This window comes from Plenodomus lingam (genome assembly GCF_022343315.1).
Source record: "Plenodomus lingam strain CAN1 chromosome Unknown contig_19, whole genome shotgun sequence".
Taxonomy (NCBI): domain Eukaryota; kingdom Fungi; phylum Ascomycota; class Dothideomycetes; order Pleosporales; family Leptosphaeriaceae; genus Plenodomus; species Plenodomus lingam.
The window spans coordinates 2,378,621-2,402,509 of NW_027093936.1; the positions used below are offsets into that span (position 1 = coordinate 2,378,621).

Below are 23,889 nucleotides of genomic sequence, written 5' to 3' on the forward strand. Positions count from 1 at the left end.
AGTAACTAAAAACTAAGCTATGGATTGTTAATCTGGTAATAAAATAGAATTGTATTCGTCTGGGAATCTACCAGTGTACGAAGAATCAGGTGAATGATGTGTTAATCAACTCTTGGTCTATCGATCAATTGTCAAGGCTTGGGGTAAAGTCTAGTGAAAGTGTCAAATGCGATTTGATATACTCTAGTATCAGCAAGTCATCACAACCATATGGACATATGCCTAGAAGTGTCTAGGACATAAATCCCCAGCTTCTAATCTTATTCACAACCATCTAGCCACTCCAACTACAGCTACAGCTCTACGGCGAAGAGTACTTGTACCCATACTGCTCCTTGGCCGCCTTAATCTGCTCCATGAGCTTCCTCTCACTCTCCGCAAACTCCTTGTCCTCCTTGAGTCTCTGCCAGTACACGTCATTGCCAAACTGGCTCTTGCCCGTAAGATCCAGCCCCTTCTTGACCGCGGGCCGCTCCAACAGGCGCGCCCACCACTTCTTCACGTGGGGGAACTGCTCCATGTCCACGCCGGTAAAGGCGAGCATGTGGACCCAGCCGAAGCTCGCAATGTCGGCGATGCTGTACTTGTCGCCGACGAGGTAGTCGTGGTCTTTGAGTTGGTGGTCGAGGATGCCGACGAGGCGCTCGGTTTCGCCCGTGTAGCGCTGCATGCCGTAGGGGATGCGTTCTTTGGCGAAGCGGTTGAAGTGGTTGGCTTGGCCTTGCATGGGGCCTAGGCCGCCGTGTTGCCATGCGATCCATTGTTCGGCGCGCGAGATGTCGAGGGCATCTGCGAAGCTGAATTTATGCTCTGGGTCGTAGTGACGTGTGAGGTAGGCGAGGATGGCTACAAAGGGTGGTCTATTAGAAGTTCGGCCTTTGTCGGAATCGAATTGCTGGCTTGAAACTTACCAGCACCCTCTTGTACGGCGAAACCGCCTTGGTCGTGGTCTACAATGACTGGGATGCGGCCATTAGGACCGAGTGTGGTGAACCACGGCTCCTTCTGGATGTTCTGGCTAATGTTGATGCTCTGGAAGGTATAATCCTTCCCATACGCTTCCTTCAATTCCTCCAGGAGGATCGAAGCTTTCCAGCCATTGGGTGTGCCAAAAGTCAACAACTCGATGCCCTTGTTGGCCTTCAATCCAGTGGGTCGCTCGTCAGCCATATTGTTGTCCTTTGTTTGTAGTAGAGGTTTTGAGGTATGGAAAGCCCGCTGGAAAGCAAGTTGAGGCCTTGGAGCTGCAATGAAGCTTCGAGAGGGTTGTCTGAGCTGTGAAGAGAGGAGGGGGCGTAATATGGACATGGGAACTAGGTCAGACGCGTCAATGAGGGGTTATTAGGTGCAGCAACGTCGTGCCCCCCTCCTACCATGACGCACAAAAGTGGCTCTCTTTTGGTGCGACACCAACACTAACCTTACCTCAACTCTACCGGTACCTTTCCGATCACTTACGACTCTGATGAACCTTGGTATCTTTAGAATTCTCTTACACATATCATGTACACGGAATCCTATGAATTCTTAACATACTATTCACATGTTACTCTCCAACATATCGTCCTCAAGGAGCATGTGTGCTGTGCCCACGACGTCTGCCAAGAAACGGGCATTTTTTATCATGGAGATAGCGGTAGGTACCGTACTTCCGCGATCTGCTTAACAATCGTAACGCCGCATGACCTCACTGTCAGCGGCCAGCCTAAAAGACAACATTTTGCGGTAATACGCGATAGTCGGGGAAAGCGATGATGATTGGAAATTGCGTGCTTTTGGTTAATCAGACAGTGTAAAGCACAATGAGGTAGGTGTTGATTGCCTGGATGTGTGATGGGGCAGGGAGTATGTTCAGGCATCGATGCAACCGACGGTGTGGTGGCACTCGGATGTCCTAAAAAACCGGTAGAAATTCATTCCGTCATGTGTAATCAAAAAGTCATGGCTAGTGATCCACTCCAGAATAGAATTGAACGACTCGACTGAATGCCGTCATGGCATGGACCAAGCAAAGCAATGGAAGACTGAACGCCTCTCCTGTTGGCTCAGATATACAACTAACAAGACCAAGCCCAAGAAATCCAATAGCACATCATGTGCCTCAAGGGTCTGTCATCTCAGGATATCATCCTTCACGCTCGTGCCTAGGTCCGCGCATGAACTCGTTCGTATCCTAGCTCAATGATAGGACTTCGCGCGCAGATATACTTCGGCTCGGGTTACTACAAACGGCTTCATGTCAACATGACTGTAAAACATGGTAGAGTGCGTCGAGTTCCAGCAAGCTTTTCTTACCGGCGCCTCCTCCTAGTCGAAGACCGAGACGTTGCACTGGCTGGTTGCTCCGCTGTACGTGGTGGCTGCTGCCCCATCGCTCGACTCTTTTTCCGTCCATTGCTAAGGGTGACGCAGATAATGCATTAGTACAAAGCTTGCCAAAAGAGAAGATGTGTGTAGATGCTGTTGATTCCAGCATCTCACCTCCGCCGACTCCTATCTCCACTAGCTTGTTGTGCTGCTTGCTGGGCGGCCTCGTGTCCAAGCTCAGTTCTCAAGGCTTTCAGTTTGTTCTCCGTTTCCTCCCTCTTCTTGAGTTCCTTCTCCAATTGTTTGTCAACCTCGTCGGATTTGCTCTTTAGCAAGTCGATGAGAGCTTGCTCCTGATCTTGGCTGAATGGCACGTCTTCTGCACCCTTTTCTGGTAATTGCGCGCTTCGTTCGCCATTGGGCATGCCGCGCTTCATCCGCCCATTGGCACCCAGGGAAGCCTTTTTAGAGCCACCTTTGCCAGCCGGTACGAGGTAGTTCCATTGGTCTTCCGCTGTCAGAGCGTCAAACAGCGCTTCCGTCGGCTCATTGAATTGCACAACCTCCAGGAACTCGCTGCGTACACAGCCCGTCCTTTCTTGTTCCGCCTGCATCTTCTCATCGCCGTATTTCTCCAGTTGCAAGAAGTGTTGTCTATATTGGGCCTTCTCGCCGCTCATCGGCTGAAAGTGCAGCCTGACATCGATGCTGAAGCCGCCCCAGCCTGTTTCGGTGACTTCGAAGGGCGGGTTCTCGCACGTTCGTAGCGGGTTCTCATACGTGTTGAAGATCTTGAACTGCACCTTGTTGAGCCATGTTGTGAGGGCAGGGTCGCCTTCGGGCTGGCGGACGTAGACAGTCCAGCGCTTGGTGTGGTCCTCCGGTACGCCCTTGGGTCGGTCGGGGTGTCCCGGTGGAGGCAGTTGCCAGGCTTCAGAGCCGATTACTGAGCATGTGAGCAACTAGGCATGACATGTATGTGGGCGTGCTCGTACTTATATTTCGGCTGATGCGCTTATTCTAATGCGCTGTCAGTATTGATAGGAATCGCATGATCCATCCGTCGAGTCTACCCACCTTGACGCGCTTGTTTGCGGCGGGCGCGGGCATCTTAACCAATGCACCTCGCTATTGAAAGGTCTCGGTGTCTTGTGGAAAATGAAGATGGAGCAGCAGGATATGGGTGCTGTCTATGCGACGAATTTCATCTTACGAATGTTGGTTTCTTTTGTTGCTGTCAAAGCGGGTGAGTTGAGGACAGAAGCATGGAAGCTGCGCGCTCTGGCCAGCAAGTTCCCCAAAGTTCAAGTGACGCTACCGGTAACTAACGGCGCAATGCATCCTTGTCAGCCCTATGCATCTCAGAAGCTACCTAGCAACAGCCTCAACTATGAGGTCTTCGTGCGTGCATGTTTTTATGTACGACATCATCAGATGGGCCATTTTCCCATCATGAAAGATGAGAACTTCTATTACGAGATTCACATGTCTTCACTTCCCACAATCGTGTAATGTACCCTTTTGTACTCCAAACCCTATCCACTCCACATCACTCCTCTTCTCCCGGCGACATCCCAGTCCTCAGATCAAAGCCACAAATCAACCCATGCCAGCAGCTCCCCAACGCTCACTTTCCATCCTTCCCATCCTTTTCATCCCTACCCCTCTTCCCATACAACTCCTCCTGCTTGCCCGCGTTTGGCTTGCCCTCAATGCGGTCCAGCGAATCCTCAATCAGCCCGATGTGGCCCCGTAGCGTGCCCTCAATCTCATCGAGTCGCGCTTCTTGCTCCTCCAGATTACGATCTAGTTCCTTGTCCACGCGTGAGCCAAGGTAGGTTGCGAAGCCGGCGACTACGGTGAGGTTTGTGGCTACGAGGACGACGTCGTTTCTGAAGAGACTGCGGAACGAAGCCATGATCGCTGGAGATGAAGTGTGGTAGAGGGTTTAAAGAAGAGGTTGGGAATACTGTTAGAATTGTTAGATTATGAGTTATGCAGATAGCTTCAATGTTGTAGTCGTATTGCGATAGCTTCCAAAAGTATATGGTGTCATGACGACATCGATGCTGTGAAGTCGATGAAGTCTGCATGAATGGATTCAAAAATTTGTGCAGCAATCATTGATCACACGGTAAACAGCGTCCATATGTTCAAAGTATTCAGCTCTAATCATCTACCTACCCTGCCATCGTCTCAACCCAGCTCATCTATCGCACACCTTCTGCAAGGGCAGAAGTGGAGTTCCGCACCCAGACCCTTGTCAGCCCTACCCAGGATCCGCAAGCTAGAGTGACATCAGCATTCAAAAGTTCCCACTCCCCAAACTTCCTCACCTCACACGTCCCCCACCAATCCACGCACACTCTATGGCTACAGCAACAACAACCGCAGCGAAGAGGAAACTCGTCGTCTGCGGCGGCAATGGCTTTCTCGGTATGCAATTGACGGCCCCAAGCTTGCCCTTCTGAAGATATGAATGAGATGGAGCTTACAGATGGCATGAGATAGCTAACAGAGCATCATCAAGGAAGTCGGATATGCAAAGCTGCAGCCCACCGCGGCTGGTCCGTAACCTCCATCTCGTACGTCTTCTAATTCCCCCTCATTCGCCTCCCTCGCCACCTCTCTAACTCCCACGCTCCCAAGCCGTTCCGGCACCCCCCACTGGTCCTCCGTCTCCTCGTCTCCCAATCCCCCAGAATGGTCCACCAGCGTATCCTGGCAAAAAGGCGATATCCTCGACCCCTCTTCCTACACGCAACATCTCGAAGGCGCAGACGCCGTAATACACAGCATGGGCATCCTCCTCGAAGCAGATTACAAGGGCGTGGTCAGCGGCAGGGAAAGCCCAATCAAGGGTCTGCAACGCGCTTTCAGCGCTACAAAAGCAGGGACGCAGAACCCGCTAGATAGAAAGGAAGGCGAGACGCTACGGCCTCAGGAGAGCGATGGACAACTCACATACGAAGTCATGAACCGCGACACTGGTACGTTTGCTCCCAGATGTCGGCCGATACCAACACCACTGTCATGGTATTGAATTGGAAAATGAACCAAGTCTCTAACGCACAACCAGCCCTCAGCCTCGCAAAAGAATCATCGTCAAGAAAAGTCCCAACCTTCCTCTATATATCCGCCGCAGCGGGTGCCCCCGTCCTCCCAGCGCGCTATATCACCACAAAACGAGAAGCTGAATCCCTAATATCCACTACCTTTCCTTCGATGCGCTCCATCTTCATTCGCGCACCCTTCATGTACGACAGCTCGCGGACTTTCACGCTCCCCATTGCGGCGGCCGGCGGTATAGCGAGTATGGTCAACAGTGCGGTAGGCGGACGACTGACATGGTTGATGGGCGCAGGAGGCATCAAGCCTTTAAAGGCCGACTTGGTGGGTGAAGCGGTTGTAGAGGCATTGGAGGACAAAGAGGTGAGAGGCCCCGTCGAGGTCCCCGAGATCGAGAGGTTGGGAACGAGAGCATGGAGGAAGAATATGCTGTGAGATGGGTGTGGGATCATGTCAGGATGTATTGTGGAGCATACAAGGAAGACGGAAGAGTGGGTGAAGGGTGCATAAATCACCGTGTTGTATCTTGAAAAACGCTACGGGAACGCAACAACGCCATTGCACAGGACTGTGAATCATATTCAAACTCCACTCTCACGCACAGAATATCCTGCAGAGTACATAGTATGCAACCTAATCTCAAAAGTCAGTTTGAAGCTCACACAAATACATATCTTTTCCCCTCCCGAAAAGAAGACCCCCTTAAACACTAAAAAGTATCAGTGCTCTCTTTGATCCACAAGACCCCTACCCACGCAATAAACGCAAAGGCGGAGGTGCTTCGGTGACACCCATAGATTACCAAATGCCAGATAGCACCGGCTTTCGCAGTGGAGAACCAGGCGCAACTGGGCATTCAACAAAAAGTGCCGAGCTTTTCTTCGTCATATACTCCCTCATATAAGGTGGAAAAAAAGGAAATGCTACAGGACAACATACCTTGGTTTATGAAGAACGCCGAGCAATGAGATGAAAAAACATGTGCAAAGCGGGAACCAAACGGCCAAGACAAAGAATGGCGATGAGCGGTAGAAGCTGAGACGCAGGTATGAATGAAGAGGCTGGACGACTAGCTGTTCGTTTCGTCGACTTCACTTCTTCCGACTTCCCTGGCTGACAAGTTTCTTCTTTAGGTGCTTGGGCATCTTATCCTTTCGCTTCTCCCTTTTTTCTTCCTTGATGGCCTTCTTGTGCGCAATCTTTTCTTCCTTGTCCATGTGCTTCTTCCCTCTACTCTGCCCTTTTTCAAAAAGACTTTGGTCGAATTCGGAACTGGCATTCGATTCTTCATCCGACTCGTCTTCAGGGGAAGCGTCAGACTCGTTTTGTGCATTGACAACCTTGTCAGGGAGGAGGGATTGATAGGGCAGCTCGGCACCTTCGCCCTTGTGCACAAGTTCGGCGTCACGCTCAATATCGTAGACTTGATCGAGGGTTTGCGGAATATACGTGTTGCGGAAAACCTCGTCCTTTTCGTTCTCCTTTTCGCGGGCCTCTTCCGTCAGTGGTTCTTGCTTGCTCATGACTTGTCGAGCTAGGTCCTCAATTTGGGATAGGTTCTTCATGTCTTTTGCGCCAACATCGCTGGTTACAAAAGCGAAAGCTTTGCGCTCACTCAAAGTCTCGACGTTGCGCGAACGAAAGAAGTCGGAGATGTTCTTGACGTCCATGCGCAGGAACTCGAGGGAACGCGGGTGGTCATGTTCGACGGCTTGAGAGACATCAATGAGCCATTGCTTACCCTCGTGGAAGAGGATGTTGTACTCGCTGAGATCAGCGTGGACCAGGCGGCAGGTCTGGTAGAGGATACGCATGTAGCTCAACAACTGAACGTACAAATCTGTCCACTTTGCGTCGACTTCTTCTGGCGACAAATGCTCAAATCGCACGTCTTTGAGCCGTGGCGCAGCGTTTCCTTTGCGATCGCCAACAAGGCCCATGACAAGGACATGCTTGTGCAGCGCGATGGGTGCGGGGGAAGGTATTCTTGCGTCGTAGATTCTGGCGAGATTTCTGCGCTCCTTGTCGGCCCACATCTTGACCATGTCGCGGTTGTTACTTTTGTTGAAGCCTTGTCTGAATCGGAACTCGCCTTGGACATATTTGGCGCGGTCCTTGAAGACTAGAATAGATGTCTTGTAGACCTTGACAGCGCGATGGACAGGGGCTGCATCTGAGTCCTGGGGCTCGTTGATGGCGTGGTATACGTTTGCCTCCTTGCCTGTGGATATGACACCGTGAAGTTCGGATATGATGTGACGGTTGATCAGGCGCAGTAGGATCATCTGCGTCCTTCTGTCCAATACTTGCTCGACTGTCGCTCGATCTGCCTTGTCCTTGCTGCGCGAATTTCCTCCTGTCGCGCCTGTTGCCTTGCCGGTGAGGCGAATCTTACCGGCATGCTTGGCCAGCGATTCGACCTGATCATCGATCGAGGCGTTTGTGTTCGCTGAGGGCTTCTGTGGGTTCGCTTTGGGCTTGTGATCGGCAGGTATTGATGCGTCGTTGAGTTTTCGTTGTCGGTTGTAGGACTTGGTGAAGTCGTTCGCGTCGGAGGAGACTAACTCGGGTATAATGTCGTCTTCGTCGCCAGAGAGGTCGGACAAGTCATCCATGTCCTCGCCGTTGTGGTCGAGCCCTTCGGTGGCGCTGGCCTCGTTCTGCGTCAGCTGAATGCCGTCGGACTGTGCGCTTAGAGGCGGCTGGTGAGGTTCTTGCGACGTCGCCATAGTGGGCAACGGATGGAAGTTGGTTTTTTCTATGCTCCTTGTGAATGAGGGTGGTTGTATGTATACACAAAAATAAATGTGGTTGTGTTTGTAGCCCAAGAAAAAAAGTTGGACTACGGTGCATTTGTTGTTCCGGCAGAATCGCGGGCGGGGGAGGGGAGGGGCAAAAGCGGTGGGCGCTGGGTGGCTGTGCTTACGTCACAGAGGTGTATTGTACTTTATTTTGTACAATACACAACCGTCACACAGCGAACTCCTTGGCCTCAGTTCTACCGTTCAGGCTTCGGCAGACAACTTATCGATAGGCACAATCACGGCCATTCACTGCCTTTGACGTCACAGCCCTCCCCTCCCCTCTATCGTGTACACACTCCTCTCCCTATCGCGTGTACCTATAGCAGAAACGTCGGGCACCCTTCCTCATGGAACAAAGTGACCGTTAGTCGAGGTGCACCAGCTCCGTGTCCACTTTCAAAACATCACATTAACATCACAATAGAAGTAACTTTCAACACAATGAAGCTCCATCTACTGGTACCAAGAAACAATTACCCGCCCGTTGTCCCCTTACCGAGCGCACCATTTGCGCTCATCATCCCACCTTCGTGTCAGCAGGCGGCTGTTTGTCTTCGGCCGACCAACCAGCTACCAACACTCGTATTCAAATAAACTATTCAAGGCGCCTTGGATTGTGCGCAGCAACATCTTCAGGGCGGCAGATCATTTCATCACAGCTGAGAGGGATGACACGAATACATGATGTCATTTTTGAGACGATCGCACGCGAAAGGTGGTTGGAATGCGTAACAATGCCCATCTCAATCTCTCAGGCCAAACCATACCATACCAAACCAAACCCCCCGCGGTTCAGCCTTGTAGCCATGCCGTGGCCTGCAGGGTCCAGTACTACATATCTGCTGCATGTCATTGTAGGTAGGTATACCTACTCTAGCATCGCAATCAACAATTCCCTCGAGATGACGCTCTAAAAATACTACAGATGTCTTAATACAATGAGCATGCAATATGGAACCCTGGCATCAGCTCTGAATGCTCACCTCTTCTCTCCACAGCACCGCTTCACCATTGGCCCGGAGTGGGCGACTCTTCATCAGCATCGGGTCAGGGGGGGATGAATGTGGCAAAATGCAAAATGCAGGGCTTTGGTGGCTTTGAAGGAAGAACATGGTCCAGGCACTTCTGGCCTCTGATAGGCTGAACCGCTCCGGCTGCCAAATCAGGCAAGCGGTTTGGTCCGTTTGACACACCCTAGTCTCCACCCGGGCTTCATGAAACGCATCAGGAGTGCAAAGGAACATCCATCTTGACCATTCATATCTGCTTACCTTCCAGAGCCAGCCGGCGTGGGCGGACGCGCGAGGGGCCGCATGGCTTCGCCCTGCCGTTGACTACTCATGCCTGGACACGGAGGGTTATGCTGGCCTGCTTCTTATAGTCGGCGCTCCTCTTACATGTGGCATTCTCACATTCTTCATCCAACCTTCTGCTTTCCCACCTTTCCTCTGTCCCTTCTCTCTCTTCTCTCTCTTCTCTCTCTTCTCTCTCTTCTCTCTCTTCTCTCTCTTCTCTCTCTTCTCTCTCTTCTCTCTCTTCTCTCTCTTCTCTCTCTTCTCTCTCTTCTCTCTCTTCTCTCTCTTCTCTCACTTTCGGACGCCGGACGACCCCACTCATTACCTTGTCGCGCCACCGTTCTTTGTTGAACACTACGTTCTTTCATTCACCATTGTTGTGACTTTGCGTCTTTGCGTCGGTCCCCTACTTTAGAACATCAATTCCTTTCAAGATCTTCTGTGAAGAATTGTCCATACGAACGCAAAAGCTAGATACGAATCTCCAAGGTCGTATCGGCAATTCCCTGCGACTCACGCTCGAAATAACCAGATACAATTAACAAAATGCGTTACACCTCATTTGCCGCTGCGAGCGCATTGGCCGCTATCGCCAGTGCTCAAACGTTTACCGACTGCAATCCCATGAAGAAGACGTGCCCCAATAACCCTGCTATGCCCCAGACCTGGGACACTGATTTCACTGCCGGAAAGGATGCCATCAAGGGCTGGAAGCAGACTGCCGGTAGCCTGACTTACGGACCAGAGGGTGCTGAGTTTATCATCGCCAAAAAAGGCGACGCCCCCACTATTGGCAGCTCGACATTCCTGCACTACGGATATGTCGAGGTTGTCATGAAGGCAGCTCCAGGTGTCGGTATCGTTTCTTCCATCGTCCTTCAGTCCGATAACTTGGATGAGGTGGATTGGGAGTGGATTGGCGGTGTCGACAACCGCGTCCAGCAGAACTACTTTGGTGAGTGACCCGCATAAACAAATGATGAGACATGTTCTGACTCAGAATTAGGCAAGGGTAACACCACCACCTACGATCGTATGACCGAAGCACCAGTCCCCAACAACCAGAACGAGTTCCATAGTTACGCTCTCAACTGGACAGCCGAGTCGCTTACCTGGATCGTCGACGGCAAGCCGACCCGCACCCTGAACAAGGCCGATGCCAATGGCGGCAAGAACTACCCACAGACTCCTTGCAATGTCCGTCTTGGCAACTGGCCCGGTGGTGATTCTGAGAATGAGGGTACTCGTCAGTGGGCAGGCGGCAATGTGACTTGGGATAATGCGCCCTTCAAGATGACCGTCAAGTCCATCAAGGTCATCAACTACTCACCCGGCACAGAGTACAAGTGGACCGACAAGACCGGAAACTCGGAATCCATCGAAGTCATCGGTGCTGGCAATGCTGAAGGTGCTCCTGAGAACACCGCTGTCATCGAAGCCTCTGCTACCGCTTCCGTCGCTCCTCTCGAGTCCGGCGTCGCTCCTAAACCGACAGGCATCACTCCCAAGCCCTCTGGTGCTCCCGACTCTGATGATCCCGACTCTGATGCTCCTGACTCCGATACCCCCGACTCAGACAGCCCAGACTCGGACGACTCGGACGACTCTCCCTGCGAGTGCGGAACAGCCACCGTAACTGTCACTGGTGCACCACCAGCCACCTTCACCACCGAATACCCAGCCGTATCCATGCCCCCACCTCCCCCTTTCCCTTCCTCTGGTCTCGCAATCGACACACGCTCGGCGCCTTCGGCCCCCAAACCCACGGCACCAACGGGAGCCCTGCCCGATATCCCGGCTCCGCCGGCAACCAATGCGACGAGCTCACCTGCAGTACCTGAATTCACGGGTGCTGCCACGCAGCATAACGCGGCTGGCATGCTAATGGGTGTTGTGGCCGGTGCGGCGTTATTCGTCTTGTAGGAGGGACATGGCTTGTGTTGGATAGAACTGGCTCATACAGGGCCTTCATTTAATGTACATATTTTTTTTGCGGGGCGATTGTATTTGATATGCTCTCGCCTTGTCCAATTTTTTTGGTTGGTGTAGGTGTGGGTATAGGAGTGATGAGAAGTTGCGTTAGATTGCAGGAGTGAGATGGTGGGGGTGTTGGGATTATATAAGAATAGAAATCAAACTCTGCTTGAGAAAGGAATTTGCCTTGCGTCCCTGGAAGAAAACGTTTATATGGCGTGTGCTGTTGTGTATATAGTCTTGGATTGCCTCTGTGAGATGGACAGTATATTGGCTGTGTTGGTCGTATACCTAGTGTACAAGAGACTAGTCAAGAGGAGTCGATACCCACCTCAAAAGAGATGAGGTAAAACAGGGAAACTGAATGGGCATGGGACTCGTCCCTAGTAACGGTGATTTAGCTTAGCGATAACTTGAGTGCTGAAGAGCAGCCGTGCATGCTCGTAAGCATGAGCTATAACACCGTTTGGATATAATTATAGCATCAGCGTATAGTACGATTTTCAGCACAATATCCATTCCAACACGCGATATTCTAGTACACACTGATCCATCCTCACTTGCAACCCCCCTTTCTCAGCCTACAACCCATTTACACAAGCACCCATCCCCATCCCCATCCCACGCCCGCGCCCGTCCAGTCGAAGATTGGCCGAGCGGAAGCAGCACCGGTTCCGACACCGTGGCTACGCTGCCGTCGTCTTGGAGCGTGATTTTCTCGCAGTAAGGGGATTGCGCGGCTGGTGAGATGGATTCGAATAGCGTGATAGTGTGGGGGAAGGAGGGGATGGGTAGTATAGTGGAAGGCGGGGTTGTAGGAGTGGTGGTTTCTGGCTGGTGGATGGAGATGGAGCCTTGGAGGTTGGTTTGGGTGAATGTGCAGCGCCAGAAGGAGTTGGAGGATTGGAGGGTGGGGGGTGTTGGGGTGTGGTGTGTGGATAGCTCGGATGCGTGGAGGTACACGGTCTTGGTGTGTGTGGTTTGGAATTGGTATGTCTCATCGTTGGAGGGGGCGTGGATGGGTACTGTTAGTTGGGTTGGTGGGAGATGGGAGAATTGGTGGCCGGGTTGGAGGTTATTGTTGGCAGGGAGGGGCCCCAAGGTGATGAATGTTGTGTTGTTGTTGTCGGCTGGTGAAGGTAAGATGCTTAATTGCAAGGTCATGTTTGATGCACATTGCCATGCTACCGCGTCGTTCAAGTCTGCAAGACAGGCCGAGCTTTGTTGTTGTGGGCGCGGAATTGAGATTGCAAATATCCCACGCGGGATCGAGTGGAACGCCTTGGAATGTGCAGAATCGTTGCCTGATGTATGAGTCTGGGGTGCAAGATTGCTTTGAGGCGTGTTAGATGACTGTATCGTTGCGAATGACTTCTAGACTGACCTTTGGGCCGAGCGTCGTTCTACGCTCATCAAAGCCAGTCCAATCGTTATAAGCATGATGCATTGCGTAAAGAGCAGCGATAGTATACGCTTTCTAGTGGACATACGTTGCCAGGTACTTCTAGGCAGACTTGGTAGAGGCTTCTCTGCTATTTTCATCCTAGTCTGAGGTTCGAACAAGACCTCTTTCTCGTCCTGATCGGGACTAAGTATCGGGGCTGAACTGCCCTTGCACCATTCGAAGGGAACTACCTCGATGCCATCTTCAATATGTTTAATCAGACAGGTTCCAGAATTGATGGCCGAGTCGATACTTGTCTGAGCGTTGCTGTGAGTTGCAGGGAAAACCGTGTATATGCTTGGAAGTGCTTGGATGTTCTTGACTGATCGGTAGGGGAAAGACATGGATGCGAAAGAAGAGGCGCACAGCGTACGGTTAGTTTAGATTAAGGAAAGCTGTGAATGAAAGGCAGGGCATATGATTTCTGGTCCAGCCAGACTCCAAACGTCTCAGAGATATAACAAGCAAAAACACAGATGAAGATAGCAACCGGCGCACAGTCTTCAGGCTTCGACTTTGCAGGGCCACTGTGAATTATAGGACAGACTATACAACCACCTTTCTGTACAATTGTTGAACTCCCGGCCCAGCTTCTACTACGCCACATTCCCCCTGGAGCACACTGTCCATTCGGAGTATGTTGCGTAGACTGGATTATACACTAAATTTCGTCAACTCAATGCCAAGCAATAAGAGAGTCAATCGACCGAGGGAACAGCCCATAACATGAGTAAAGCTTCCGGATGAGGAAGACGTGTAGGAAAGAGAACCTAAGAAGCCTAAAATGGTTGGATGTACATTCGCCATAGCGAGGGTAGGGCCCGTGCATAGCCGCCCGATGCGCTCCTGTATGCTGGCCGGGGAACAGGTCTCATATCGTCGCCGATGCCGTTGTGAACGAGCTCAAGGAAGAATGGCCAATGTAGTAGTCAATACTGCTCACGAAAATGAATATTCCCCCGTCTTACGTCCTACAAAATGGTGCCATTCAAACCAGAATTTCAGTACCGATCTGCCAAAGATGTGTTTGGTGTCGTTTTGTGCAGGTGAATTGTAGGATGTCGCTCCTCTCTGTTCGAGAGTGGGATGGGATTGCAGACCAAAGCACTTGACTTCTACAAAGAATCTTAGCTTGCTCACAATGTCCAAGGCCTCACTTCCTTCTTCTAAGGAAGAAGCTGGGAGTCAAACAGAGTGCCGTGATATCAATAAGCGCTGTGACGTAGGCCGCGTTCAGGGTCACTGATGAGCGGCAATCATCCTTCTATTAAGATTCTCGTCGACTTGGGGGTAGGGAGAGAGCATGAGTTTGCTCCTCGAGAAGTCATCCCGCCCATCTTCACACCGAATCATTCGTGGGTTGCAGAGGGCACAAACATTGCAAACTCGGAGGCTGGGTATGTTGGAAGCTAGTGCCTGATATGGTTAGCGCCAGTGTGAGCGTCATGGGTTCCCAGTCACATAGACGTCACTCCCCTTGATCATTACTCTTCGCTCCGTGCCGCAACTTTACTTTCCAACAAATAGAAACCCGGGGTCCGCTATTACCATGCCCCCCATTCATCGCGTGGACGGACAGTGATGTGCTTGTTCTTTTGAAAGGCCTCCCCTTGCCTCAGATTTCGGCCCCCTGAGCTGAACCCTTAGTCCATTCCAAAGTAGGACAACTATGTACCCGTAGCTGTCGTGCAATGTTCCCTTTGAGCGTCACACCAAGAACAACCGGCATCATGGATCAGAGAGCGTGAGAACGTGGCTTCCTTGCGATGCTTTGACCGAGTCAATACACGGTCTGCCCAGCAGATTGTACCCCATTCGATCAATTCGAAATCCAAGGCCAAACGCTGGTCTCCCGAGAACTTTATTGCCACTTGTTTCGAAACATGTCACATCGTCTCAACGCTGTCCGGACCCTACAAAACTCATCGTGCAACTCCAACAACCCAAGCCAAGGTCGGGCTGGCAAGTGAACAACCATGATAATCTCTCCGCACCTCGCTTTTCCCTCATATCGTGCAAGTGTTTCAGGAGGCAAGTTGCATTCCTCCGCGGATCCGAGCACGCGCTATAAACATGTTCTACACATGTGGCTTGTTGTCCTGACCAAGGAATCCGTGTTGACCCTTGCTTTTCACGACACATCGATTCTAATATTGACCACGATTAGCTGTGCTGAGTTGTAAGGCTGCATCAAGCTAACGTGAATACGTGGTGAGCTCATAGACAGTCCGAGACGTACTACCCTGACGGCAAGAAGGCTCAGCCGCAGGTGGGGGGTATAATTCTAGTGGGTTCGCTCACGTTTTTGGTGGCTCTGTCATCGTTGTTCTTATCCCTTTCGTCTTCAGTATCCGTCGAGCTATACGATCATAATGGGCAACTCACAGCATTTACAACACACGAGGTCGACATCCAGCGCATCCAGTACTATTCCGGTCAGAGCGTCGACGTATTCCTGGCCACTCTTCGCAATCAATGGCTTGCTCTCAACACTATCCATCATCAACCTTGGGCTGATCAGCTCTACCATTGCATGGCTGCTGGAGCAGAGGCACGGCGTTCATAGCTTCCAAATAGGATGGTCAGGAAGGTCTACTCCTCTCAACGTCGAGCCGAAGAATCTCTGGGTCGCCCATAATTATGAGAGTATCGCTGCTGCGGGTTATGGCCTCCTTGTGGGCATCTTTGGGATGATTACAGCTTGGAGGATGAGAAAAGCAAGTCGTGTAGGTTCTACTGACGTTGGACCGTCGCATGCGTTACTGATGCAGAATTATAGCGTCTGAAAAGCCTTGATGCACTAGCTGTATTCCAGCTCGTGGCCATTCTGTTCACACTGTCGGTCCTCATCTTCGTCTTCATCGTCACACATGGGACCAATGGCCAGCAGATCCGCGAACCGGTAGCGTCCAACAACATTGGTGTCGACTATTTTGAATTTACGTGGACACCGGAGACATGGATGACCGCTATTCTCCAGCTTCCCTTGGTGGATGGTAGCCAGCGCAAGGAGATCAGCAGCAAGGTGACGAACATGGTTGCTTGGCGCTGGATGCTAGTTGCAATTTTGATGGTGGATTACGTTGCATTGACTGTTACACTGATCGCTTGGCTGAAGCAACGAAGAAGCGTCACATCTCGGACGAGCTCAGCCGACTGGATTGAGAAATAAATACATGTGTTGGGTTTCGATAGAGGGGATGACGTCTCGCGTTGAAAAGGCGATAGGATAGGTATGACCGTACGACCTCAGCTGTATTATCAACGGTTATTTCTTCTTCTCTTCCTCTTTGCATGGTTAGCATTTAGCGGAAAAGCAGGAGTTGTTATGATACCTAAGGCAATCACTCGCACTCACTATGATGACAATCAGTTTCTACGATGAGCTTAACCTGAGCTGCCATGCGGTTCGAAGAGCCACGTCATGTGGAAGTATCGCTAGTGCCCGCAATTCTGCATGTGAAGACGGGTACGCACGTGACGCCAGACTCGCTGTGCAAGGTGGTGGTGGGTGGTCATGGGAGGATTTCAGGAACGATTTGCAAGGAGGGCGCAGTTCATATGACCATGGAATTAGCGCTGCGTGAACTTGTATTTAGCATGGGGTTAGGCTATGCCAAGCTCTACTAGCTAGCTAAGCAAGGTTAACTAAATATTATACTGTAAGATTTTGCAACACGTTCTAAACCTATTCTAAATATATTCTATACTAGTAACACCACAAGCTACTACTACTATGCCTGTTACTAACATATCCCTCTTATCCTATATAAGCAGATTAAAACGTGTTTAGAATATATTCTTAATAGGTTATAGAAGCACTATTAATAGTACCTTGCCCTTAGCCGCGTTCTAGATAATATTAGGGTATAGCCTATAGTTAGCCCTAATAGGGTAGTTAAGATAAAGAGTAGAGAGCGCTACTACTATACTAAGATTAATAATAAGGGCACCTTATATAGAGTAAGAACAGGTTCTAAACGTGTTCTAAACAGGTTCTAATATTCTTAGGCTATTCTAGGTACTAGGGGCACTTTATATACCTATACTAAAAAAGATTATAGGCTTAATATAGCCTACTATAAGGTTAGTAGGGTTAAGAAGACTAGCTAGCCCTCTATAATAGAGGTCTATAAGGCAAAGAGTAAATATATTATTAACCTATTCTTAACTTATTATACTAATATATATAGACTTCTATATAAAGGTTATATATAATTACTAGAACACTCCTTGCTATAAGTTATTTAGAATATATTTAAAACTTATTACTAACATATTTTATAGAAGTTCTCTAAGCCTAGCTAGCAGCTACTATAGGCCCCCCTATAAATACTAATACCCTCCTAAATATAATTTAGAAGAAGACTTGTAGTAGCTATAATAGTAATAAGGTATAGCCTATAAGAACCTGTTAAAAACATATTACTAACTTGTTATAGCTTAACTTTGTTACTATATCTACCTTACTAAGGATTTAAGGTTATTAGGTTCCTTATACTATCTACGCTTGTAATTATCCTAGCTATAGTAAGTTATTTATAACATGTTATTAACCTATTCCTAATATATTTTAAGACTATTACTTTAATGCTAGTGTAGACCTTACTAATTCCTGCTAGAATACTACCTAGTTCCACTTGCGGTATGCTTTTGTAGAGCCTAGGGAGGATAGGGAGGATAGAGAAGATACTAGAGAGGGGGAGGGAGATAATAATAGTAATAAGTAGGAACACGTTAAGAATATATTAAGAATAGGTTCTAATAAATAATATATAATAGTATATAACCTAAAGGGGTAGTAGTAATTACTAAAATAAACTCTCTACTCTTCTCTTTTTTTTTCTATCTACTAAAAGTAAAGTACTATTTACTTTTATAGGGTCCTTTAATAGTATATAACTTTTTCTTTTAACTTTTATAGGTATTATAAAGCTCTAGTAGTCCCTTAGATTAAAGAAGAATCTAGTATTTATAGGTGTCTAGCTATAATATATTATTAATATATTCTAAACATGTTTTAAGAGACTAGACTTATATCTCCTTTTTGCTACTTTTACTAAATATTATTCACAGTGTAAAGGGGAGTAACTATTTGCTTCTCTTCTTTACTCTCTGCTTCCTCTTTAGCCTCTACTCTAGCTACCACTTCTTGTTGTAGACTAGCTATCTTAGAGGGTTCTTAAACCTTAGAGGAGGCACTTAGTGTAGTCTGCTCTACTAGCAGAGAACGTATTATTAATATGTTTAGAACATGTTCTTAAGTATTTACTATTAAGCTCCTATAGAAGATCCTTGCTTCTGTAATGCCTTGTATTATAGTTCTGCTATAGTTTACTAGGGCTATTTAAACCTTAGGATAATACCTCTTAAGGTAGTAGATAAGATTGCCTCTATTAGAGAAGTAACACTAAAATAGTTATTAATATATTATAAACGTGTTCTAACTTGTATGCATACATACTCTACAAAGTTCCTGTACCCCTAATCTAGCCTAAATAGCCTAGTAGAAAAGCTCGCTAGGAAATACTATACACCTATTATTTAGGTAGGATATTACAGGAGAGAATGCCCTAGTATTAGATAGAAGTGACTTAAGCTTAATATATCGCTAGTATAAATCCTACTTAGTGTTAGAACAAGTTTATAACGTGTTCCTAACGCGTTCTATTATATACTAACTTTAAAAGATCTTTATAGACTATATTAACTAGTTATATCTAATAATATTAGGAAAGATAGATAGTAAAATAGTATTAAACTCTTAAATATAAAAAGTTCTTGTAGAGTGTAAGAAGAAAGAAGAAGAAAGAGAAGAAGAAAGAATATATATTTATCTACTTATATATACTTATATAATAGACTAGAATATATTAAGAACTAGTTAGGAACTAGTTACTATATTTATAGACTAACCCTACCTTATATAAAAAGTAGCTATCTTTTTCTTAAGTTTAAACTATGCCTTTTATAATTTAAATAGTGCCTTTTTCTATATAAGTTCTTCCTTATCTACCTCTAGCTTTTCTTTTCTCTCCTTTAGAGCCTAATTACTAAGAAGAGCCTTTTATTGCAAAGTTTATAGTTATAGACTAATAATAAGTTAGGAACATGTTATAAACGTGTTTCGCGAAGCATACCTTTAGGTTGCTATTAGTAGAGGAGAAGAGCCTAGTAGTAGAGAAGATAGAAAAGGGGCTAGTAAACTTCTTTCTAATACCGCTCTACTACTTGCCCTCTAGCTTTAGGCTTTTAAGCATGCTCTTTTATTTCTTATTAGGACTAAGATATATCTAGTTAAGTTAGATATAGCAAGACTTGCTTTATTATTATCTAGAGTATTATTATTATTATAGGACGCGTTCTAAACATATTCTAAACATGTTTTAATTAGCGAATGTGCATAATGCTAGCGTAAGACTTACTTTCTCCCCTCTAAAGCTTTTTAAGGTACCTTTGCTTAAGCCTATTAGGAGTTCTATAGTTATAGCGTATTCTAAACTTGCTCTAGGCTTTAAACTCTTTTATATCCTACAGATCTATCTAGTGTGCACTACACAATATTACTTATATAATTCTAATAGGTTAAGAATAGGTTATAAACTTACTTCTAAGTGGCCTTAAGAATACTTACATGCTTACTAGTTTTATATCCTTTCTAGCCTGCTTGCTTAGCTATATTTAAATAAGATTCTAGTTTTTCCTATACCTCTTTTAATATTTTACTATAGTATTGCACAATCCTAGTAGCAATTACTAGGTTTTTCTTATAGATTGCCTAGTTTTAGGTATCTTTAGAGGGTTTGTGTTCTAATTATATAAGAACAAGTTAGGAACACATTTAGAATAGGTTTAGAATATATTTACTTACGTAAGAGGAGGTTAGCAAGCTAAAAGTATTCCTCTACTATTAATACCTATAGTAATTTACTTAGACGTAAAGAGGTAGTATTATCTAGCTCTCTTTTATATACTTTGTAAATACTTCTTTATAGATGTACTTAATAAAATCTTATACAAGATTAAAGTTGCTAGCACTAGTCACGCTTATAGGGATTAATTAACTAGAGATAGCGCCTAAGTCCTAGAAACAAGTTAGAAACACGTTACAAACATATTATAGTACGCTATAAAACTTGCCTATTATCTGCTTGTTACATATATTAATAGTAGTCCTATAGAATCCCTATAAGTAAATATACCTCTATAACACTTGTCTTTTTATAAGTGCTTTACACTTCTAAAAGAAGTTAGTAATAGCAACTTAATATATCTTAGTTATATCCTTATCTATAATAATTTAGCTAAGTGTAATAACTATAACATATTAGAAACGTGTTATAAACCTATTCTTAATGCGTACGCTTCTTTTCCTATAGGTAGAAGATTACTATTAGAATCTCTACCTATACCCTATATAACCTCTTATATAACATATCTATCTAGAATATATCTTAATCTAATAGAATTAATACCTACTCTTTAAAAAGGCAAATAATTAAGTTACCTAAGCTTAATATAAAGATTTACTGTATATACGCCTGTAGTAACGTGTTAGCAACGTGTTCCAAACCTGTTCTCTTACACCACGTATAGTTTTAGGATCCTAATACTTTATCCTCTACTTATAGTATACTCCTCTAAGGCTACTCTTAAATAGGAACTATAGAAGCTTTTCACGCTTTATAATACGTAAGATTTTATCTTTATTTGCAAAGCTAATATATATTTCTTTAATAGAATAGAAACCTTTAAGTTAGAGATAGGTTTAGAGCTAGGTTAAGTTTAGGAACTAGGCTATAATAAGTTAGGAACACATTTATAACAGGTTACAAATAACTTATATTACGTAAGCTATAGAGTAAGCATAGGCTATAATACCTTTACTACTTCCTTAATATTACTATTAGATAGTATTAAGGGAGGAGGAGGTATATATATATATATACTAAAAGAAATAATAGTAAAAAAAGGTATTACTACTATATCTATTAGTATAATTACTTAGAAGGTAACTTTACATAGGATTTTAAATAGAGATCCTTGCCCTTATAGATAATTAACGCCTAGAATATATTAGGAACGTGTTAGGAATAGGTTGCAATATACCTACCACACTTCTTTATCTAGCTTAACTGTGGCTTAACCACAGAATATAAAGCAGGACTACTAGAAAGATTTAATATCTCCCTAGTTAGAAGACCTTGTAGATATATAGAGTCTACCTCTAGTAGTACCTAACTAAAATAATATTTTTTCCTAGTAGCAGATATTAGGCTATAGTTCTAATAGCTAATGTATAGTTAAGCCTGTTCTACAATTTACTAACTTATTATTAACACGTTTTAAATATATTTAAGTTTTGCTCCCTACCTAATTTACTATAGTCCTTATTATAGGATAATAAGACACCTAGTAGTCCTTATAAATCCTTAAAGAGAAGCGCTTAATAAGGCTATAATAATAGCTTCTTATTTATAGTTCTCTTTATAGAATTTTCTTAAGTACTACACTTTTTAAGGTTTAGATCTAATTATATAATGCGTTATTAACAACGTAATAAGAATACGTTTGTAACATGTTCTTAAGATACTTACACACTTTTACCCTAGAGTATTAGTATTTATACTAGCTTACTAGCTAGCTATTAAAGAATAGTAAAGTTGTAGGCCTATTAAGATAGATAGACTAGCAGGAGTATTATACCTGCTAGAATTAGAACAATTTAAGAACATGTTCTTAACATGTTACCTGTGTAGCCTATATAAGCACCTCTTCTCTTATTAGGTAAGAGCTATCTTTATATTGCTAAACTAGTATTATATACCTATACCCTTAGCTATATAATTAAGGGTATACTAGGAGAATAGCTATATACTTAATAATTACTAGTATAAGTAGTAGTCCTTAACTATTACTATAAGTAAGGTATATATTGTGCCCCTATAATATATTACTAACCTATTCTAAACTTGTTCTATTTACTTTTACTTACTTCCTTAACACTACTACTACTATCCTCCTCTAGCACTTTATATAGTTACCTAAATTTATCTCTAATATTACTATCTAGTTTAGATATATTATCTAGTACTACTATACTAAACTCTAGTATAGTATTTAGGAACGCCTATATATTATTAAGAATAGGTTTAGAACACATTTAAAAAAGATAGTAATAAAAACTACGTTTACTTGCTTAAATTACCCTAATTTATACTTAACTATAGGCTAGTTTATATAACTATAAAAATTTGCCGCTATAACGTGGACTTGAACCTACAGGGATATTCTAACCACTCAGAGTAAAGCCCAAGTCGCCCGACGCTAAACCCATGGTCATATGACATGCCACCACGATTTGCAAGTCACGAGCGCACGGGCACAAACAAGCTTGGTTAATTCCAAAGAATTAGCGAGACTCTGCGAACCTCGGCGCGCAGTTCCATGACTTGGGCAAGCATAGCATAGGTACCTACAGAGCAGAAGAAGTGAAGTCTGTATTCCCGCCACCACCACCACCACCACCACCACCCTCCAGGCTCTCTCTCTCTCTCTTCTCTCTCTCTCTCCCCTCCCACGAGTCTTTCGGCCTCGGTCAGCAGTGCAAAGCAGCGCACAGGAGTGGCGGCGTCATCTGGACAGGCGCAGAAGTCTCGACCTGACTGCAAGTGCAAAGCCTACCATACCTAGTCACTTGCTAGATCACTATTTGGAGTGATTTTTGAACTAGTTACACCGCTCGCTCTGCTCTACCACTGCCTTATTCGGATTCGGTTCCATCTTCGCCAGGCGCATCGAGGTTCAAAAAGTCGCGACCTCTTGCCATGGGCTGGCTTCTCAACCTCGCAGCCACGCCAGCTGTCCTTGTCATCACCATGCGCGCCCTCTCTTGTGTGCTCCCAAGGGGACCCGCACAACTCTTCCAGTACTACGCCTTCCTCATCACGGCCTTCTTCATCATGATGGCCTGCGCAACCTATGGCGTCGTCGCTGGTATTGTGCTGAGGCTTGTCGGCTACGGTGGCTTGACGCAGTGGACCGTTGCGAGGGCCTTCAAGTGGAGCATGTGGCTCACCACAGGCACGACCTTTCGGGTGACGGGGAGCGTCAAGCGCAATGGCGGTGTCAGTGGAGAGGATGCGCTGAAGGAGAGACCAGTGGTGTTTGTGGGAAACCATCAGACGTATGTCGATTGCACTGGCACAAGTGCTTTGCTGCACACAAAGGGTCCGCAAGGCTGACCTACCACACAGAGAACTCGACATCCTCATGTTGGGCTGCGTCTTCCCCAAATACACGTCGGTGACGGCCAAGAAGTCGCTCAAGTACATTCCCTTCCTCGGCTGGTTCAGTGCGTAGATGGCCATTTTCTGCCCTCAGCCTCGCGGCCGGCTGGTTAACATGATTGCAGTGTCCCTCTCCAAGACCGTCTTCATCGACCGCGCGAACCGCACCACCTCTCGCGCTGCCTTTGATACGGCCGCAGAAACCATGAAACACACACGGCAAAATGTCTTCATCTTCCCCGAGGGAACACGATCCTACGCATCCACACCTACCATGCTTCCCCTGAAGAAGGGCGCCTTCCACCTAGCCGTGCAAGCACAAGTCCCCATTGTGCCCGTCGTATGCGCAAACTACAACCACATTCTAGACACCAAGAACAAGCGGTACACTCCCGGTACCATCGATGTTACCATACTGCCACCGATCAGTACGGTAGGCAAGACAGCCGATGACGTCAACCAACTGCTAGAGCAGACCAGAGACGCCATGATGGACGAACTGATCCGCTTGTCGCATGTTTCGGGAGCAGGCAATGGAGAGCCACTGCCGAGAGCATCAGGTGTTGATCAGTCGCGAGACGAGCTTAGGAAGAGGAATTGAGGGAAGCTCTGAATACGCGACGAGGAAAGGATGCATGGATTGAAGAGGATTCCTTTGCATATGGCGTTTGGCGCTCCAAGGTCCTATGCATGTTGATATCCACCAA

The 23,889-nt window shown here is 46.4% G+C and overlaps 13 protein-coding genes across 13 annotated transcripts; 7 read left to right on the top strand and 6 right to left on the bottom strand.

Moving 5' to 3' along the window:
* Nucleotides 1-150: 150 nt before the first annotated feature.
* Nucleotides 151-1,308, bottom strand: IAQ61_004853 (uncharacterized protein; the record flags this gene model as incomplete). Its single annotated transcript, XM_003839459.2, has 2 exons — nt 151-846; nt 912-1,308. 2 exons carry the CDS (start codon nt 1,306-1,308, stop codon nt 302-304), a joined length of 942 nt encoding a protein of 313 aa, XP_003839507.2. The 3' UTR covers nt 151-301.
* Nucleotides 1,309-2,477: 1,169 nt separating this feature from the next.
* IAQ61_004854 (uncharacterized protein) lies at nt 2,478-3,417 on the bottom strand (the record flags this gene model as incomplete). The annotated part of the gene is made up of 3 exons (XM_003839461.2): nt 2,478-3,253; nt 3,303-3,327; nt 3,385-3,417. The coding sequence occupies 3 exons, from the start codon at nt 3,415-3,417 to the stop codon at nt 2,478-2,480; spliced, it is 834 nt and encodes a 277-aa protein (XP_003839509.2).
* Nucleotides 3,418-3,471: 54 nt separating this feature from the next.
* On the top strand, nt 3,472-3,819 carry IAQ61_004855 (uncharacterized protein; the record flags this gene model as incomplete). The annotated part of the gene is made up of 1 exon (XM_066096522.1): nt 3,472-3,819. The coding sequence occupies one exon, from the start codon at nt 3,472-3,474 to the stop codon at nt 3,817-3,819; it is 348 nt and encodes a 115-aa protein (XP_065953840.1).
* A 115-nt stretch (nt 3,820-3,934) lies between these two features.
* Nucleotides 3,935-4,225, bottom strand: IAQ61_004856 (uncharacterized protein; the record flags this gene model as incomplete). The annotated part of the gene is made up of 1 exon (XM_003839462.1): nt 3,935-4,225. One exon carries the CDS (start codon nt 4,223-4,225, stop codon nt 3,935-3,937), a length of 291 nt encoding a protein of 96 aa, XP_003839510.1.
* Nucleotides 4,226-4,676: 451 nt separating this feature from the next.
* IAQ61_004857 (uncharacterized protein) lies at nt 4,677-5,811 on the top strand (the record flags this gene model as incomplete). Its single annotated transcript, XM_066096523.1, has 4 exons — nt 4,677-4,743; nt 4,838-4,892; nt 4,957-5,297; nt 5,387-5,811. The coding sequence occupies 4 exons, from the start codon at nt 4,677-4,679 to the stop codon at nt 5,809-5,811; spliced, it is 888 nt and encodes a 295-aa protein (XP_065953841.1).
* Nucleotides 5,812-6,467: 656 nt separating this feature from the next.
* Nucleotides 6,468-8,105, bottom strand: IAQ61_004858 (uncharacterized protein; the record flags this gene model as incomplete). The annotated part of the gene is made up of 1 exon (XM_003839464.1): nt 6,468-8,105. The coding sequence occupies one exon, from the start codon at nt 8,103-8,105 to the stop codon at nt 6,468-6,470; it is 1,638 nt and encodes a 545-aa protein (XP_003839512.1).
* Nucleotides 8,106-8,136: 31 nt separating this feature from the next.
* On the top strand, nt 8,137-8,774 carry IAQ61_004859 (uncharacterized protein; the record flags this gene model as incomplete). The annotated part of the gene is made up of 3 exons (XM_066096524.1): nt 8,137-8,161; nt 8,539-8,553; nt 8,605-8,774. 3 exons carry the CDS (start codon nt 8,137-8,139, stop codon nt 8,772-8,774), a joined length of 210 nt encoding a protein of 69 aa, XP_065953842.1.
* A 1,247-nt stretch (nt 8,775-10,021) lies between these two features.
* Nucleotides 10,022-11,398, top strand: IAQ61_004860 (uncharacterized protein; the record flags this gene model as incomplete). Its single annotated transcript, XM_003839466.1, has 2 exons — nt 10,022-10,430; nt 10,482-11,398. 2 exons carry the CDS (start codon nt 10,022-10,024, stop codon nt 11,396-11,398), a joined length of 1,326 nt encoding a protein of 441 aa, XP_003839514.1.
* A 627-nt stretch (nt 11,399-12,025) lies between these two features.
* Nucleotides 12,026-13,237, bottom strand: IAQ61_004861 (uncharacterized protein; the record flags this gene model as incomplete). The annotated part of the gene is made up of 2 exons (XM_003839467.1): nt 12,026-12,782; nt 12,834-13,237. The coding sequence occupies 2 exons, from the start codon at nt 13,235-13,237 to the stop codon at nt 12,026-12,028; spliced, it is 1,161 nt and encodes a 386-aa protein (XP_003839515.1).
* A 787-nt stretch (nt 13,238-14,024) lies between these two features.
* IAQ61_004862 (uncharacterized protein) lies at nt 14,025-14,641 on the top strand (the record flags this gene model as incomplete). Its single annotated transcript, XM_003839468.2, has 3 exons — nt 14,025-14,115; nt 14,166-14,290; nt 14,575-14,641. Exons 1-3 carry the CDS (start codon nt 14,035-14,037, stop codon nt 14,639-14,641), a joined length of 273 nt encoding a protein of 90 aa, XP_003839516.1. The 5' UTR covers nt 14,025-14,034.
* A 624-nt stretch (nt 14,642-15,265) lies between these two features.
* Nucleotides 15,266-16,463, top strand: IAQ61_004863 (uncharacterized protein; the record flags this gene model as incomplete). The annotated part of the gene is made up of 2 exons (XM_003839469.2): nt 15,266-15,619; nt 15,673-16,463. 2 exons carry the CDS (start codon nt 15,266-15,268, stop codon nt 16,063-16,065), a joined length of 747 nt encoding a protein of 248 aa, XP_003839517.1. The 3' UTR covers nt 16,066-16,463.
* A 6,182-nt stretch (nt 16,464-22,645) lies between these two features.
* On the bottom strand, nt 22,646-23,263 carry IAQ61_004864 (uncharacterized protein; the record flags this gene model as incomplete). Its single annotated transcript, XM_066096525.1, has 1 exon — nt 22,646-23,263. One exon carries the CDS (start codon nt 23,261-23,263, stop codon nt 22,646-22,648), a length of 618 nt encoding a protein of 205 aa, XP_065953843.1.
* Nucleotides 23,256-23,783, top strand: IAQ61_004865 (uncharacterized protein; the record flags this gene model as incomplete). The annotated part of the gene is made up of 1 exon (XM_003839470.2): nt 23,256-23,783. The coding sequence occupies one exon, from the start codon at nt 23,256-23,258 to the stop codon at nt 23,781-23,783; it is 528 nt and encodes a 175-aa protein (XP_003839518.2).
* Nucleotides 23,784-23,889: the final 106 nt, after the last annotated feature.